The following is an 18,801-nucleotide window of genomic DNA, read 5'->3' on the forward strand; positions in this document are numbered from 1 at the left end:
TTTAGTATTTGGTGAGTCAATCCTCAGTGATGAGATTAGTTGCATCCAATTTGTGATCTTTAGGTGCCTGGAGAGAGGTTCTGAGCAGCACAGAAGACATGTACTCAGTGTGCAGTCAGAAGTGCTCCAGTATTGTGGAGTGACGAGTAATTTATTGTCAGCATGTTTGAGACAAAAGGAGGTAGTATAGGGGTCTCTTGTGACAAGAAATGATAGTATGAACAAATTATTGGAATCTAGTCATTATTAACATATTCTCACAATTTAGTCAATATTAGCATACTCTTGAATCTAATTAACATTACAGAAAGCAGCTCTTCTTCGTAGCAACAGTATAAATGAAAAGAACATCTGCGTGGCAAGAAAGCAAAGGTATCTGCTCAGAACCTGAACAGTATTGATACAGTATTTAGAGTAAATATAGTCAACTCAGCAGTGAAAAATGACACTAGTCAATAAAAGAGAAAATACGATGCACACAACATACTGTTTCTGCTGCGAGAGAGGATTTGTAATAAATATCTAAATTCTTACATATATGTATGTCAGCATGATGACTACTTTGTTCACCTCTGGCTGTAAATGTTTAACCCTTTCAACCCAGGCTGTCCACCACTGCACCTACTGTTTCCTCTCACTCTCTGCTCCTCTTCTCCTGAACTTGGACTCAGAGGCCAGCCAGCTCTGGCAGTACCGGGGCCATCAACCCTTACTCAACTCCCCCTGGCTCCCCTCCAGTGCTTCTAACGCTTGTTTAGAAATGTCTTTGCTCTCTCCAAAATGTGAATCTGGGAGAAAAAGAGAAAACCTAAAAAGTATGGTGCACATGCAGCAGGCTGGGTCATGGAACACTTGGCAGGCGTCAGAGTGGCTGCAGCCCTGTGCCGTAAGCATTTGGCACTGTGCTCACACTGCTCTGCTCACTCGCTGCTTTTAAACATAAGCCCTTATACATTCAAGATGTTAAGTGTGTGGGGGAATTTGAAGCACACCATATTTTGCAATAGAATTATCAGTCTTAGACTGAATGACTGCAGAAAAGAGGATGCAACTTTTGCTTGGAATGTGTTACTAATATAGAGTTGTGGTTTGTTCATCTCAGTGTAACCAGTTTGTCTTTCTTGTGTGCTTTCATTAGTATCCTTTTAGGATAATTTTAGTGTCTTTAATTTGGTGTCATTAATAATATTATACCGGCTCCCTTTTTGAGTTTAGTATAAGTATGTCATGTAATCTCATCATGGGTTTCATATATGTGTTCAGTGGGGTAGGAGTGGTAGGGGAGCAGGCAGAAAATGCCCTGAATATAATTTTCTAATATTTGGTTGGTATAGTCCTATAAGTGATATTATAGCTTCGGGTTGTGAAGAACCACATCCTCTTTGGCTATGTGTGGAGAATTTTTGTTATACCAGCACAAACTCTACATTGATATTTACATAGCCTGTTAGGGGAGAGGTCAGGTGATGGACCAGCCATATATTCAAAAGACTGAAATAAAGGAGAGGTTTGTGCAGGTTGCTTGTTGTTTGCTTTTTTGTGGATGGGTTGATGACGCACACCTCTGGAGAGCTACAGGCACCTGACCTGATGTCACTACCTGAAGACCAGACATTATGGACCCTTGAACTGGATCATATTTTTACCATGACATTTTGCAGTACCTGTAGGCACTCATGTGAGTCTGTTTCAGCCACCAAGTCACTGGCTTCATACAGTTTAGTGACCAGGATACTCTCCGCTGTGTTAGTGTGTTAGTGACCTAACACACACACACACACACACACACACACACACACACACAGAGAGAGAGAGAGAGAGAGAGAGAGAGAGAGAGAGAGAGAGAGAGTAATATAATTAGTAATATATTTTAGCCCGTAACCCTTGTTTCCCACCTTATTTTTACGCATTTTGTGTAATACTGTTAATTTACTTGTTTCCCCTTTTGTTCAGTGCAATGTGTTTTTAATTATCCACGCAGTTTCTTCGTGTATGTGCGTGTGTGTGTGTGTGTGTGTGTGTGTGTGTGTGTGTGTGTGTGTGTGTGTGAGTGTGTGTGTGTGTGTGTGTGTGTGTGTGTGTGTGTGTGTGTGTGTGTGTGTGTGTGTGTGTGTGTGTGACGTCACTCACAGAGACAGCCGTCTGTAGAGTGGAGAGTCGCTTCAGTGGCGTGCCGGAGAAAAGCGGCGCTAAGTAGAATAACGGGAAAGGTGACAATTACTCCAGCCGCGTGTAACGCGCTTATCCCTGTGGATGTAAGATGAATATTCAACACAATCCAGGGCTTTACAGCAGAAAACAACCCTTCCATCCTGGACACGTTTTAGGAGCCGGACTCTGAAAAAAAAAAAAAATTTGGGGGTGGGGGGGTGTGTTGGGCAAACTTTTGGAGCTATTAGCCTATTTTTCCAGCCGTAAGTAACCCACTCTTTAGCTTTTACAAGTAGAAAGATTGTGTAGAAAATACGCCGTTTGCAATGTGTGCTTTTACAGCGAAAGATGCCTGTCATCTATCTTCAACTGTGGTCTATTAAATTTGTTAATATAAAAACATTTATACTAGAAATACCGAATTCGCTAAGGCTGAACAGTCATCACGAAGACTAACTAACCTGTGAGGTAGTGGGTATACCTCTAGGCTAAAAAGCACTAACGCGTGGCAGGAGCCATACAGCAGACGGAGGAGAGGGAACAGAAGGAAAGTTTTGAATTTACTATTCTAAGTGGGAAGCAGGCACCGCGGCAAGCCCAGCTTTAGGTGTTTAACATGAAATAACATCAGACATAAATATATGGAGTCCTTTCAAAATATATTCCCGGAGGTTTTTTGCAAGGTGTTCAGAGAGATACCAAAGTAGCGTTTACCCTCCGTTTTCTCTAAACTCTAATCGACGCCTGTGCTATACTAGCGTAGATTGGTCTTATTCAGCAATACAGATAGGCATATCTTAATAGTAAAGTACTAAACCATATCTGTTGCATTTGGCTTTAGCCCAGACTATACGCCTTACTATGCGGAATTCTGCTCACTCTGGGTGGAGGACTGAAATTCAAATAACACCGTATAGAAACTGTTTTAGCTGGACAAGTGTGCTTGTGTCGTATTTGTAGTCTCGATGTCTGAGTATACAGACTCACACTCTTAAAAAAGATCTTAAAGGCTATTTTGCTTACTTGTGTTTTCCTTAATTATAATTTGTGATGCAGCAAATTCTTAATACTACATTACAGAAAGCTCAACATCTGAATGGTAACTCTCCAGAAACAGTCTGATTCCTTCTTAGGTTATACATTTTTAATAATGTGCTTTAAACATGCATCAATAGTTCAATTTCCATATTACCAAACCCAGAATAACCACTGATTTATCATGTTTTGAAATAATAAAAAAAGCAAACAAATTAAACAAAAGCTACTTTCATTATCTTTGCTTCACAAGTGGGTGTGAACATGGTAGAAAGACTGACTTTTCATTTAGACACACTTAATGAGTAATCTTTATGGAAACACTGATTTCAGTTTTGCTTTCATGCACCCGAGCTTGCAATTCACTAGAATTATTGGAATGTCATAAACTTTCTTGAATCTAGAATACTTTCAAGTTATGAGTGTTATATTTACAGGCACAAGACTTTATAGGAAGAATATAATAAGCAAAGGCCACTCATTTTAATCATACTGTGCTTGTATAAAAAAGGCTTGTCTCATATTTACTGGGAAAAGCTGAACTTGGCCAGAAGGTGGTCTGTAGCTAGCTGAACAGGAAAACAAAGACAAACACACACACACAGACACACACACACATACACACACACACACACACACACACACACACACACACACATACACTTGCATGTTTCTTCATCACTGCACAGGTCAGATATGGGTACAGCTCTCCCACCCTTCCTGCTGTGTGTTATTGCTGCTGAATGGAAACATCAAACTTTGAAATGTGTTCAGTGCCCTTCAATTAAAAGGAGTGGAGCTCTGTCTAAAAATGTATCCTGATGTGCCTGGCCAGGCACTCGCAACCTGCCCCACTAAATGACTTCTTCCATTGTATGGTATCATTGAGTTCCACCCGAGCAGCGTGCTGGCAATGCCAGTGGGATATAAATAAATCTATTGCGATGTCTGTGGCTCAGTATAGAATGCATGGGAAGCTTCTAAAAGACTAATCATTTCAAAAATAGCTACCAAACTCTACATTGTGACTTTTTGTCATGTCCTGCTGCTAAGGTATATCAACGAAAACTTCACAATATCATTTTAGACAGCAAAGGCTGAGAAACCCAGACCATCTGCTACCCATCACAGTAGTATATGATACATAACACGTTGTTTTCTGTTAATTTACATACTATATAGACTATATAAATATTTTACATTTCAGAAAATTCTGACCCAGTGATCCTTATGAAGTCCCATATTTGGTCTTCAGTAGAACTTGTTCCCTGTTATTTCTGGTTAGTGATGGCTACTTCTCCTTTCCTTGACCATGTGTGAAAGAGCTAAAGCGTTCACACTGACTGCAACACATAGATGACTCCTTTACTTGCAAGGCAGATATGAGTTGGTGGTTATTTATCCAAAAACCAATCAACAAAAGACACAGATGCATGCAGATAACCTTAGCTATAAGGTTGTTTTCTTAATCACATGTTATAACACATTCATAGTAGGATTTTTTTAGTCTAGTTATGGATTATATTTATTCACTGTGATCATAATGACTCATTCCGTGAGTTTAAGTTGGAGTAGTTACTGATGGTTTGGTTTGAACATATCGGCTGTTTGGTTGTTTTGTGATGCTGAACCATTGGAACCCAAGTGGAAAATTATTATTTACAGATTCATAGAATCTGTCACATCTTAAAACAAAGGAATCTGACACTTAGACAATTCAACTCTGATTATTAATGGATATAATTTCTTTGAGATATTTTCACTGATTCAGGCCTGGGAGCATTTTGTTGCAACTGTTGGTACTTTACATCTTCCATAAAATAAATGCATGTGTAGTGAAGTAACTAGAGAGACATTGGTTTATCCATATGGATTTGTTCTACTTTTTGGTTCCAACAATAGTGTTACCAAAATGCTTCTTATCATCACACTGAAGCTTCTCATTTAACACCAGAAACTTGGGTGTGGGAAATTGACTTTTGATCTCTGTCTCTGCTTGCTATCAAATCTGATAGCAATTTACTTAAACTCTTCCTAATAGCTTTGAAATAACAGTGTATTGAACATATCATCACAACAGATTGCATCGTAGTCATAATGATCTATATACAAAGTGTAGTATTTCATATTTTTTTCTTTTTTAGCCATCATAATCTCACAGTATCAAACTGCAAGATTTGAGTACTTTGGTGTTAAACAACAAAGGCTCTCATGGTCTCTGATATCTTACCAACATGATACAGATCTGTCACTACAGCGATATTGTTCTCAAGGAAAAGCATTAGTGCTTTGTTGTACTCTCACAGACAACAGTGGGGAACCAAATTGACCTTACTTCCACTGTCATGCTAGCGAGTAGAAGGTCATAATGAGACACTGGAAAGTAAGTGGCTGGGACACCTACTGATCAAGCAGTATGTTGGATGAACTCTTGGTATGCAAAACAAAACATCTTCCTCTAGTATTTTTTGAATATGCTTCTGGACTGATGTCAGTGCTTGGTTGAACTAGTGCTTTTCCCCTTTTCAGCGGCTGTGCTACTTGGTATAGCTGTGCCTCTCAAACTGACAAGTATGGCCTTTGTTTTCTCTCAGCTCCTGCACCAACACTGTACTCTGTTAAACACTGGAATATGCTGGGAAACAGCATGCCATCTGCAAGGTTTCTCCCTAAAGGAAAGTAAATGTTTGGAAATCAGGTAACTCGAACAAGTGAAGCACATTATCTTAAATATTTCACACATATTTGTTTTCTGAAGTAGTAGGTGAGGTGTCCATGAGTAAGCAATATAGGGCAGAACAGTGACCCTTGTTTACCAGCCAAACAAATGGAGAGGCTCAAATAGGTAGGCTGGAGTCCTGATCCTGAAGTTCACTGCTTATATCTCACCTACTCTGATCCATGCAAACAAACTCAGTCCCAGTTTTCTTTTTCTAAATGAGTCAGAAGGTGAGAAGTCTATTAAAGTCCTTCGTCCCAAGAAGTAAACATTGTGCATGTCTACTCAAAAGCATTTGGCTTAGTGTGACTTTTTTTTTTTTTCAGGATTTTGGTGTGACATTCTGCCAGTGGCTCACCAATTTTGGAAGGGTGCCTTCATATAACTGATGGAAAATTAATTATGTTTCTAATTGATGGTATATCAATCCATACTTTGAATACTTCGAACGTCAAGTATGGCTTGGCTTGAAACACCATGCAAGTCACATGGTAGACAAGCATCGAGATTATTCTCTGTCCTGTCTTCCAGATTGTGTAATGAATTTCCTTTGGCTGACGGAGTCCCTTGCAATCTTCAAATGCAGACTAGACTTATTTATTTTTTGGAATATTTAGAATGACCATTGATCCTGCACCTGTTGGGTAACCGAAACTCTAGCATATATAGTTTGATAATGTTTGTTATTGCACTTATCATTTGAGCTCATATGTGTTTTGCACTTCTAAGCATCAGCATTGATACCTGTATTTCAACAGTATTCTAGTTAAATAATATCTTTTATCATGCCCTATACTGGCTAGGATACATTCCATGAGTAAATGACGAAGCACTTTTGTAAGTTGCTCTGGCTAAGAGCATCTGCCAAATTCCATAAATGTAAATGAGGGTAGTGTGATATTTGGCCTCTCCATGCTTGGAAAGGGCCTTGTGGCATCAAGTACGAGTGGCTACCAAACTGTTAGCAATGTCTATTACCTAAAAGGAGGAACTATGCTTGGAGTATTGGAATATTTCAGTACTGGAGTATTGTACTGATTCACATCATTTACATTTTTGCATAGTGGGCTATGGCACATGGCAGCCATGTGGACTCTCAGTTGAACCAGAAGTGAAAATGCACAAAACATGCACAGAAAAACAAAACACCACATATTTATGTAAAAAGAATATTTTGTGGTGTGTCCTCATCCCATATTTTATATGTGAGCTTTATCTAGATTATACAGTACACTTCAAGAAGTGTGTTTGGTTATGTTTAGGTGACTCAAATTTCTTGCCTGGTATTGTTGAGATTCCATTCACAAATAAGTACATAAATAAATAAATTAAATAAGATTAGAGGAGCTTAAAGCAATTGTAAACTCATGTGATTACAACAAGGACTTTTAGTTCCCTTGTATTTTTTAAATTATTAATAAATAGAGCATTGTCCATAGACAGAGCTGTCCAGAAACTCCAGATGGCTAACTGTCATTCTGATGACATTTAATGTGAAACTCTCTAAAGTGCATTGGCCCACTGGGCCTATACACAAATGCGAAGAATTTGTTTATTGTAAAATCCTGCTCTATTACCTTTTTACTGGATGCATACTGAACAGTGCTTTCATTGTGTTCTCTAACAGGCAGGGGTTCAAATACATCTAGGCTGGTTCCTTGTCTTTTGCACACCCGCAACCTGACATAGAGCAACAGCTCCTGTAGAAGACGCCTGTGCCTGAATCCACACGGCAACTCTGTCTGCACATTCTGACTGCTTCTTATTTGAATTGTGTTTTCAGTCAGCATTTGACCAGCAACTGTATGGAAACCAAAAATAGCAAGTCATATATTACTTTGAATATGTGAATGAAAAACAAAAAGATTCTATTTATCAATCTAATATTGATATCTACTCATGAAACCTTTTTTTGCTTTATCTTGGACCTTGAAGCTTTTCACTTTTGAATCACTTTTGTAAATCTTTTCTTAGTTTGTTTAAGAATGTGGGTTTCAGCTACACAGACTGACATTCATTTGCATACTGCGCATCTAGGATCGGCTTTGTTTGATGAAACTGGTGCATTTTAATTAGTGTATACGTTACCCTGTAAAGCACAAATAGACTAAACCCATTTCAGATCCAAAAGCTGCATTTTATGTGGACATGACATTCTTTAGTGGCAATTTTCATGACAACGCCACAAGGATACAGTGTTATCGTACTGACGCTGCAGGGCTGTCTGGAATTTCCTCACGAATCTCTTTATCCTGTGTGGACGGGAGCTGCGATAATCCTGAAGCTGTGGTCTTCCAGAGTGCAAAGTGGTGCAGGGTGGTCTCATCAGCGTGGTGGGGAGAAACTCATTCTTTCTCCTAGCACCCAAAGAAGGAAGTTTAGAGACATATGTGCACAGTCCATGTTTTGTTCAGTGCCATAAGCCCAGTGAGATCACAGGCCTGAGGCTAGATGATAACACACACACACACACACAATGCCAGGATCTGTCTCACTGGCACCACAGACAAGAGGCTTGGAATCACATACAAAAGGAAAGGTCACTCACTTTCGCCTGACATTTGGGTTCTAAACAGCTGATACCAGACAGCTGGGAGAATAAAAACTGTCAGTGTTTTGTGAGAGCATTTAATGACTGTTTTAAATAGTATTCATTTGCATTGTACAATCACACTGTACAAAAGAGTAAAACTAATAATTTTGAATAATTCATTTAAACTCACTAAATTGAGGTTTATGAACGTAAAAGCATGGCTGTACTCTCGGACAAGATTGGTTATTTAAGATATCAGGAGCAGATCTGTTAAGTTGTAGTGTATAGAAATGTTGTAGCTTTTGCATAAACATGGAAGGCATTTAAAATTCTCATGCAATTTCAATGACAACAGGTGGTGGTCATAAATTGCGGATCAACATTTGGTGAAGGAACCAGCTGGATTAATCTGATCCTTGCCCACCCAAAGATAAACAACAGTTGTAAGAGTTTTTGGATATTTCAGCCATTCTGCAGACAAGTGCAGACAACTGGTCTCATGTTGTCACCATCATGTGAAATAAGTCACTGGTAGTGGTCAACCACCTCCTGTAATACATGATGAGGGTTAAATAACAGCATGTTTCCTGTGCTGGGTGTTTCAAAGCAGAGAATAATCCAGTTCAAACGTGGCCTGGCAGGGATGTAACTAAATGCTGTCTTAAGGAGTCTGAAGCCTGCATTACAAAGTACCAGTATGCTGTTTGTGTGCATTTTCATGCTAATGTGAGCTTTGTGTAAGCTTTGTTACTATATCTCAAAAAGCAGTAAATTATCTTTGCAAAATGGGTAGCATTCTAGGGACTTTACCTTTGCTTATGAAAATGCAAATTCTGTGGTTTACCTTTCCCAGTAACAACAACAGCATGCATGGGACTATGTCCATGAAGTTTACCTTATCACTGAAGACTGAAGAAGACCATATCCCTGCCCACTGAAACTTGTTTGCTTCAAATTATTCAAATGCAACAGGATTCTATTTTTTGTATACCCTGTTAAAGTCAGTAAAATGGGTTTCTGCTACAGACACATTTGCTTACTGAGAATTTAGGACTTGCCAAAAAGATTAACCTATTCAAAACATATTCAACTTTTAATTAACACATTTTCAGTTTTTATCTTGGATATTTTACACCAGAAGTTGTAGTTTTCACAATAACACCACAAAGCTACAGCATTTGTCTAATATCATTTCTTTTCTTTTTTTTTTATCCAGAAGTACAGCCTTCAAGATGGAAGAACAGTGCTACTACAATGAAACCATTGCCTTCTTTTACAATCAAAGTGGGAAGTATCTGGCTACTGAGTGGAATACAGTCAGCAAGCTTGTGATGGGCCTTGGGATTACAGTATGTATCTTTATCATGCTGGCCAACCTGTTGGTGATGGTAGCCATCTACATCAACCGCCGCTTCCACTTCCCCATCTACTACCTGATGGCTAACCTAGCTGCTGCAGACTTCTTTGCAGGGCTGGCATATTTTTACTTGATGTTCAACACTGGGCCCAACACGCGGCGTCTGACAGTAAGCACGTGGCTCCTGCGGCAGGGCCTCATCGACACAAGCCTGACGGCCTCTGTTGCCAACTTGCTGGCTATCGCCATTGAGCGCCACATTACAGTGTTCCGCATGCAGCTGCACACGCGCATGAGCAACCGACGCGTGGTGGTAGTGATCGTGATCATCTGGACCATGTCCATTGTCATGGGTGCCATCCCCAGCGTGGGCTGGAACTGCATCTGTGCCATCAGGAGCTGCTCCAGCATGGCGCCTCTATATAGCAACTCGTACCTCGTCTTCTGGGCTGTCTTCAACCTGGTGACCTTTGTGGTTATGGTGGTTCTCTATGCCCACATATTCATGTATGTGCGCCAGCGTACCATGAGAATGTCACGGCACAGCTCAGGCCAGCGGCGGAACAGGGATACTATGATGAGCTTGCTGAAGACGGTGGTGATCGTCCTGGGTGAGTTTTGGCCTTCAGAACAGGGGCTGGTCAGAGACTATATTTCAGTGTTTTCAGTTGGGAAGGGCAGTCTAAGAGGCACCTATGGGCTGACATACATATCCCAGACATACATATTTGATATTCCAAACATATAACCTGTAATATATAAAATTATTGGCCATTTTTTTCATTTTGTTCTCTGTTCTGTAATTACCTAGCTGACTAATACAGCCATTTCATCATACATAGTGTATTGAAATGGATTTCAGACACATTTATTTACCATTCTTTTAATAAAGACATTAAGGCAAGCTCAATCCATTAATATTATATGATATAATTTCTAGCATATGTTTAATGTGGCAAATTAAAATGGTGAGAACTTTCAAAATGTTCAGTTCTCTGGACCAGAAAATAAGATCCCACTGGTCATTGGGGTACAAAAAAAAATGCGATCCACTTCCTGTTGCACCTTCAGCAAAGGCCACTGTTCATAATCCTGCCAAGAATGTCAGATTTCTGGAATCAAGATAGCATACTGTATGTTGTTGTTTTTTTTAGTTTTTTTTGTATTGCAGTGATGTCACATTATCATAGCTTTGTCCTTGGGGCCTACATATCAACCCTGGTAGCCGTTCTCACCGTACATTATGCTCAGACTACCATGTGTTCCCTTGTGCAAGGAGGGGAGCTGAACAGTGACCTTGGCTGTGTTTAAAGTAGACTGAGTAGTGCAACCCTCCGTCCTCACCCTCTTTTTTGAATGCCATTTCTGTTCCCTTCCACTGAAACAGTCATGCACGTGTACCTAGATAGCCCGGGCTGCCAAAGTATGTTATCCAGTTGCAATGCCAGCTTTTGAGCATTCCCAACAATGCTTGTTTTGAGGGCTCTACAGCAGAGAGCCCGTCACCGTGGTCCTGTCGCCGGTTCCAGTGTTTGCCTTGCACTGCATCAGAGTCACGCCTCGCCCACTCCTGAAGCGAAGCTGAGGCAAGAGAAAGGACTCCAGTCATTGGAGGCAGGGTAGGGTCCCAGAGTGCCAGAGCCAGCAGGAAACAGTGCTGTTGTTGTTCGGCTTGTTTGGGGCTCGACAGGGGGCTCTGGGGAACGAGGAGAGTGGTGGATCAGAGTAGAGGAGGACCAGACACAGTATGGAATAGTGTTCCAGCTCTGCTGATAAGAGAGCTCTAATATTGTTATACTCTGCCTTCGTATACGAGTGCATGAGTGAGGACTGTAAAGATCTCACCCATGAGATGGTCATTGGATTGGTCAGTCATACTTTGCTCTGTTCTTCACAGTGTAGTTTACCAGCACATCACTGTAGTTTATCAGCATATTATGATCGCTTGAAATCCTCACATTAATCAAGCAGAGGAATGGGAGGATCCTTAGTTATTTAGGCACTGAGGCCTTATATGCAAATTTAGCTGCCTGTAATATCAGTATATAATGTCACAAACAGGATTAGATCACCTACCTGCCTGAGCAGACTCAGTGAAGTATGGGTTATTATAGCACATTCATTATAGTGTGTGTTTATGATATAATCTTAAGGTCAATTCTTTTCTCCTTTGCGAGGGGGGTGGCGGTTGGGGCTGTGGGGGTGCAAAAATCTTTTAATTTACACACAGGGAACTAACATGAGAATTTTTAATATTTTTTTTCCTCTATCAGCTAGTGCTGACCCTCAGAAATTCTCATGACTCATGACATCTTTCTATGTGTGCTTTTACCAGTCTATAGCGCTGGGCTGAAGTGGCCCAGTTTACAATATAAATCAATCATTTTGGAGAAACTTGGACAAGTAGTCAATAAACTCGACAAGATTATCCCCCCTCTGGATATTAATCTAGGTACTTGCCAGACTGGATGCCAAGATGTGACAAACTCCAAAGCTCACAAAAGATATCACACAAAACAAAAAATCCCTGTGGTGTAAATTAGATTCCTTCCATCATCAGATTTTATGTTCAATTCATACTTTTCTGCTTGTGTTAGGTGAGTTCATTGTGGTGCAGTTCTATTATAAGTTTGTAGTGGTACATATACTTTCATAGTCTTGGTTATATAGGATAAGGTACACTGTGTTGAAAGCCAACTTAGAAGTGAAGCAGGCCACAACTTCTCAGTGAAACTGTCTTTCTAAGTCACACATTCGCTGCACAGGTGAGCATGCCAGTTATGACTCTCAAGAGGCTGGTGAAGGGTTATTCCAACTCCCAGGAGGCTGGAGAAGGGTTATTCCTGATTCCCCCAGGGAAACTTTATCAGAGATGGAAAAGAACAAGGCTCTTGGACTATCTGCATCAAGCTTCATAAATAGCACAGCCATTGGGTATGGAGGCCAGTCCACAGTCTAGAGTGTTCAGACTGATGCCATAACTTTACTGCTGACACTTGAGTGTTCCGTTTTAAATGCCATGATATGTAGGCTGAAACCTACATTAAAGCATTATTCCACAGTGCTTGTTACTCAAAGTTCTCATAAAAACTGGCATGTTAAAGATGGTTTTGTTTGCAAACCTTTGTTGTTGTTATATTCATTAATAGATCTTAATTTTGTAGTAGCCAGTTCAAGGACAAATTTATTTCGATGCAACAGTCCTATTTGACTAAACAGTTTCAGTAGCCATGATTCCAATCTGTGCAGTGCATTGAATAAAATGGTACAACTGTTATCCTTCTTCTGAGGCCAAGCAAATCATCTGAAAAACACAAGCTTAAATGGACCAGCAAACAAGCTGCTTGTTCCCTGTAGTGCAGGCAAGGAACTCAATTTGTGAAAATGATAGCAAAGGTCTCTTGAGAGACCTAGCTTTATAAAGCTAGAGGTTACATGATGTTTCCTGGCCAGCTTCAGGTGCTTCTAATTTCAGAATCTGCTAAACTTGGTTTGTTGATTTAATGGCTAATTTAGTGCTAAAGGGGCACTGCACATTGATTATAGTTTTGATTCATTGTCTATTTTCTATGTAAAGAGTCATATAATATTTTCCTAATAGATCCTAATAGATTGTAACATTCAAAAAGTGGCAAAGTACATAAGATTTGTTTTGAGTGTGGCCTAGCTCCTCTCTCCATGGACAACAGCAAAGATGTGTCAGATCGACTTAGAAGAGGTATATCCTGACCATCCAGTTATACCATTTCATCTAGCATACTTACTTTTATTTTGAGTAAAAAAGGTCTATGTGGTGGATACATACACCAGCCCATTGTTTCACTCCATGGCTTGCTCAGTAGCAAAACATGAAGGCAGATGCCATTTACAGTAAACACACAATTTGACCCTTTATGGGTTAGCATCTGGAGTGAAATCTGGCTTGACTGTAACAGCCGGGTGTCAAAACAGCTTGAGAAGGACATTGACTGGGTGGTGCAGAACAAATATATGTCCTTTTAAATCTTAAGCCTGTGTGAAGGCTAGCAAAACATGTGTGATTGGTACATGTTTTTTTACACTGGCATTGGTGTCTCAGCGAGGTTCCATTAACCACCCCCAAACACACGCACACATCTGTTAACACCAGGAAGTGCATATAGTTCTAGAGAAGCTCCAAAGTGCTGAATTGGAAAGTTTTTTGTGCACTGCTCAACATTGTTTTTGATGATTAATGCATTGTAGTGTGTGTATAGTTTACTGTGGTTTATTATTGTAAGTTAGACCAAAAACATAATATCACATTATTTGCTGCCCTTTCTTACAAAAAGCACTGGATTATCACACATCTGTTAGATCAACCTTTCTCCATTCCCATGCAGTTCTAATTTAGAACAGCCAAATAAGTTCCTGTGAAAGGTCATTCTGTGGCACCTTCATATGTGTCTTGGTTACAGAAAAAGGGAAAAACACTCCCTTTTGTATAATCTCAGAATGTGGGACCTTTTTTCACAGAGTATACTACATCACTGTTGAATAAGGTGAAATGTTAAGCTTTTAATCAGAACAGAGCATTGCTTATGTCTGTCATGGACCATAACAGATAATTACTTGGGCCACAAAAGAGACGGAGTCCACATAAACCACAGTAGTATGTCGTTCCCGGAGGTAGCAACAATTTTTTGTCTGTATTAGAACAGTCAAGTCATTGTGCCTAATTGTGTTAATACACCTTGACGGAAGCATTAAATTGAAGTCTTGCTTGGAGTCAATGTAAGGCTTGAGCAGCTGCCCATTTAAACACTTTTTCAGCTTGAAAGTAAGAGACCATCTGGAGAGGGGAGGGGTACTTGAATGAAGCTAAAAAGCAACTTGTAAATGTGCATATTACAACATCATGGCATTAAGAGTGATTAACTGTTTTATAAGAGAACGATTCAACTGAGGTTTTTTTTTAAAGAATCTGTCACCATTGTATATGAACTTCACAGACAGTTGACAAACATTTTTCTAGAGAAAAAAAGTATGGATTACAAATTACAGGATCACTAATATCAGGATCCAGGTTTAACTTGGTTTTTTGGAGTATATTTGATTTCTGAGCAACCAGTGAGCTCCAGTTCCTCAAGCCCCAGGTTCCATTATACCATGATTGTATGGCTGAGTGATTCAGTTCAATAAAAAGTGAGATATTCTTTCAGTTATTTCAAAATGCAGTCACTACTACAGCAGTTATTGTTTGCTGATATCGGCATTCAAATATTAACCTCAAAACCAAAAGCAAATTTAAAAATGCATACTCAGTCTCACTGACAGAATGTAGAACATCTGTTGTATGACGAATGCGCATATTCAGATCCGGCTGACATATTCACAGCCTTTTTGCACTGTCCAGTGTTAATAGATACTCATTTCATAAACATGGCCATCTAATTATTCACTTATACACTGAATTAGGGAAGTGGTATAATCTGTGAATGATCATTCATTGCATTAGTCTTCAACTAGTATTCAATTTGAGTTTTTACCTTTACAGGGAAGCAGCTGGCCTTTTCGTGATTCCTTCTTGGACAGGAAGAGCAAGCCACATGCCTCATCATTTTCATTTACTTGCTTTTTTGAAAACATGTTTCTTATAAATTCAGAAGTTTCTAGCTCTGCTTCAAGTTCAGCTCATATTCTGTGTCTATCATGGTGCACAATGGTGCTTTTTCTCAAATTATCTTTAGGTCTGAATTCACTGCACGTTACCAGTACAGACTGGCATCTCTTCTAGTCCTTCTAGTATGTCTTTATCTGATGATTTAGTGTGAACGTGGATGACATTCACTGAAAATTCAAAATAAACATGAAAAACTAACTTTAGCTATGTATGCAGGCGTAGGGGACGGGTAAGCAGGACACACACTGTGGGGGTCCTTGAGCTGATGACGGCCCCTACGGAGGGGATCATAAATTTTAAAAATATAATAAAACTTTTGAAAAGGCGGTGGTGCCCCAGAATTGCACAAAGCCACTGTACAAAGCCAAAATTAGTTTTAATGTTTATTTTGAATTTTCAGCAAATTTTATCCATGTTCACATTAAATACAACATGCAGTCCAAGAGCAAAGCCGAGCACAGGAACCCTAGTGGAGGAAATGAAAGACACAACAGCACCTATGTCCAGCCATGCTCCCCACCCTGCAGAGTTTGGACAGGAAGAGCAAGCCACATGGCAATGTGATGCTGGATCTGGCTGGTCGGAGTTTATCTAACTCCTGAGAGACTCTGCATAACTTTCAAGTGATGTAAAGCACGATAGAGCAGCTGTGTTCGCTAGCAGAAAAGCAGACGCATGCAAACATTGCTCTCTCTTGCAAAATAACATCTGTGGCCCAAATATTTATGTTTTCCACACACACACGCACGCACACACACACTGAGAAACGTCTGTTGGAGAATGGAAAAAAGAATGTGCGTCATCAGTTTGTCAGGCTTTTTCTAAGATTATTCCGATAAAGATGTGATGCAAACGATGTGAGATTCCATGCTGTGTGTACTTAAATAGTCCCAGAGATTTCAGACCCTGACATACCTGTCTTCTTTACCGCATGTTATGAATATCTCGAGGAATAGTCCAATAACAGTATTTCAGCATAAGGGTGGTGGCATGGTGCAAAGAAAACCTCCTGCAGGGCTGACCATTAGCATGTAGTAGACGTGAAATACAGAACAATGCTAAATTATACAACAACGAATGTCAAATTTGCCTCATTAACTAATTTTAATTAATCCTGTCAGTAAATGTTCCTTTGATTGTAAGAAATGAAATGATGACACATTAGCTAGGTTTTGTCATTGTTTTGCACAAACTGAAAGGGCAATGCTGATTACTTCTATTCTTTCCCTCTTCTCCAGGTGCGTTCATTGTATGCTGGACCCCTGGATTAGTTCTCCTGTTGTTGGACGTCTTCTGCCCCAAATGTGATGTGCTGGCCTACGAGAAGTTCTTCCTCCTCTTGGCAGAGTTCAACTCAGCCATGAACCCCATCATATACTCCTACCGGGACAAGGAGATGAGCGTGACCTTCCGGCGGATCCTGTGCTGCCAGCGGCAGGAGAACGCCAATGGCACAGCGGAGGGCTCTGACCGCTCCGCTTCCTCCTTCAACCACACAGTTCTGAGCTCGCCGCACAATAATGACCACTCAGTGGTCTGACGGTGGCGTGCCAGCGCAGCTGGGACTGTCAGGATTGAACCCAGGCTGGGAGAGGAGCACCTTGCCCAGTAGCAGAGCTGCACAGGAGACGTTTGTATCAGTGGTGACGTCATTTTGGAGGGATTAGGGATTTAAATCGAACAATATGAGTTTTTAAGGTTCAGCAAGTATGATCACTGCTTTGGCAATGCCAGGAGAAAGCCTAATTAAAGAGCCTAATTAGTAATTTCAAGTCATTTCATTAATCTATTCCAAGTCATGTCAGTTATAAATTTTGGCAGTATCTGGATTAATTCATAGTAGGACTCAGAAGTAATTATATTCACATTTTATGCTTAGGCCTTTGTATTACAGAGATAAGGAGTGCACTTTTGGGAGCACTGAGGAATGGTATCAGTTTGCCATCTGGTATTGTATGAAGAACATGTGGTTTGTACCTTATTGGCTTTGTGACATTCCCATCTTTGCACTGCGGTTTCTTCCTGTGCTATTAAACATAGAGTAGAGACATGTGCTACGCACATCCAGGGTGAAAAGAAACCATTGGTGTATCAAATATTTTAACTTTGTGCCAAGAAGAATTCCAGGTAGTCCATGATTCAGTAACATGATTCACTTAGAGATTATGCAGCTTCATGGGTTGTTCTTGGGCATTTTTGTCCCAGCATACCAAAATAGCATCAATAAGTCACCTTCTGGTCTTTGCTGTGACACTGGTAATGAAGTAAGTAAAAAGTAGTGTTTTTTAGGTGGAATCTTTGTCAGTATCTGCCAGCTCTAATACAAGTAGCTTCATATCTCTATCTCTCTCTCTCTCTCTCTCTCTCTCTCTCTCTCTCTCTCTCTCTCTCTCTCTCTCTCTCAGTGGGGTCCAGCATAAACAAGGACCACTTGCACATGAGCCATTTTATTTTTTCAGGGAGTCCAGACTGTGGACTATCAGGATATGGAAGCCACAAATGCCCTGTATAAGACCCTTTTATATGTTTTGTGGAGAATATTTTTCTTTTACATTTTTTGGTAATTTTCAGGTTTCACTGGTGAATGGATGATGCTTCACTAACAGACATAAAACAGAACCAATATATTCAGAAAGCTTGTAATAACAGTATGACTAGTTGCTAAGAAACAGAGTAGGCTACAGATCATATGCAAGCCCTGGCTAAGGTTATCAGTTTGACATTGTATATGTTCAGTATTAATGGCTGACATATACAATGACATATACAGTATTAATGGCTGACATATTCAATACAAATTATCTTTGTGTCATGGCCTTTAGCACCATAAAATGTAATTATGTTGGAAAACAACATAAATACATGTTGTGAGTAAGACATAAGAGAAACTAAATTATCATTGAAGGTTGGTCTGTTCTTCCTTTGTGAGTTTATGTATGTATGTATATAATATATGTATATATTCAATGTTAGTCAAAAGGGGAATGTTTATTTTTAATGATTAAAAAAATTGTCATTTTTTAAAAAATGTCATTTTTGCTCAGTTGTATCCTGCTTAACACGTTTTTTTTTTTTTAAGTTAATTTTAAATGTTTAACCAATCATATTCAGTATCCCTTTACTTATTATGAAGTTCTAGATAAATAACTGGTCAATGAAGAATGGAAGATTTTGCAGAAGAGTGTCAAATGCAACAATAGATACTAACATTTAAGTATAACATGACACAAAAATTCCTGCAATGAAGGGTCTTACCGAAACTTTATAGGTCATAATGATTTATCTCCTTGTTAGCAGTTTAACCTATGCCATTTAACTGGCAAATAGCCTAGGAAAATTCCGCAGATGATTGGTCCACTATTTCC

General features: G+C 39.7%; 1 protein-coding gene across 3 annotated transcripts; it reads left to right on the forward strand.

The window, feature by feature from the left end:
• The first annotated feature begins 2,134 nt into the window (after positions 1-2,134).
• lpar1 (lysophosphatidic acid receptor 1) lies at positions 2,135-18,464 on the forward strand. Of its 3 annotated transcripts, XM_027010367.3 has the most exons (4): positions 2,135-2,414; positions 5,781-5,884; positions 9,655-10,406; positions 16,675-18,464. In XM_027010367.3, the coding sequence occupies exons 3-4, from the start codon at positions 9,671-9,673 to the stop codon at positions 16,974-16,976; spliced, it is 1,038 nt and encodes a 345-aa protein (XP_026866168.1). In that variant the 5' UTR covers positions 2,135-2,414; positions 5,781-5,884; positions 9,655-9,670; the 3' UTR covers positions 16,977-18,464. The 3 variants fall into 3 exon arrangements, with proteins under 3 accessions (XP_026866168.1, XP_026866167.1, XP_081558607.1); XM_027010366.3 differs by lacking the exon at positions 5,781-5,884; XM_081702481.1 differs by lacking the exons at positions 2,135-2,414; positions 5,781-5,884 and adding an exon at positions 5,914-7,751.
• Positions 18,465-18,801: the final 337 nt, after the last annotated feature.

Source organism: Electrophorus electricus, chromosome 19 (assembly GCF_041902795.1).
Source record: "Electrophorus electricus isolate QZ-2024a chromosome 19, ASM4190279v1, whole genome shotgun sequence".
NCBI classification, from domain to species: domain Eukaryota; kingdom Metazoa; phylum Chordata; class Actinopteri; order Gymnotiformes; family Gymnotidae; genus Electrophorus; species Electrophorus electricus.

Excerpts from the sequence above, each read along its gene's own strand:
- lpar1 (XM_081702481.1), top strand. The coding sequence starts at position 7,711 with ATGGAAACCAAAAATAGCAAGTCATATATTACTTTGAATAT. Across the intron at positions 7,752-9,654 it reads TCATATATTACTTTGAATAT|AAGTACAGCCTTCAAGATGG; the intron begins GTGAATGAAAAA and ends TTTTTTATCCAG. Across the intron at positions 10,407-16,674 it reads GACGGTGGTGATCGTCCTGG|GTGCGTTCATTGTATGCTGG; the intron begins GTGAGTTTTGGC and ends CCTCTTCTCCAG.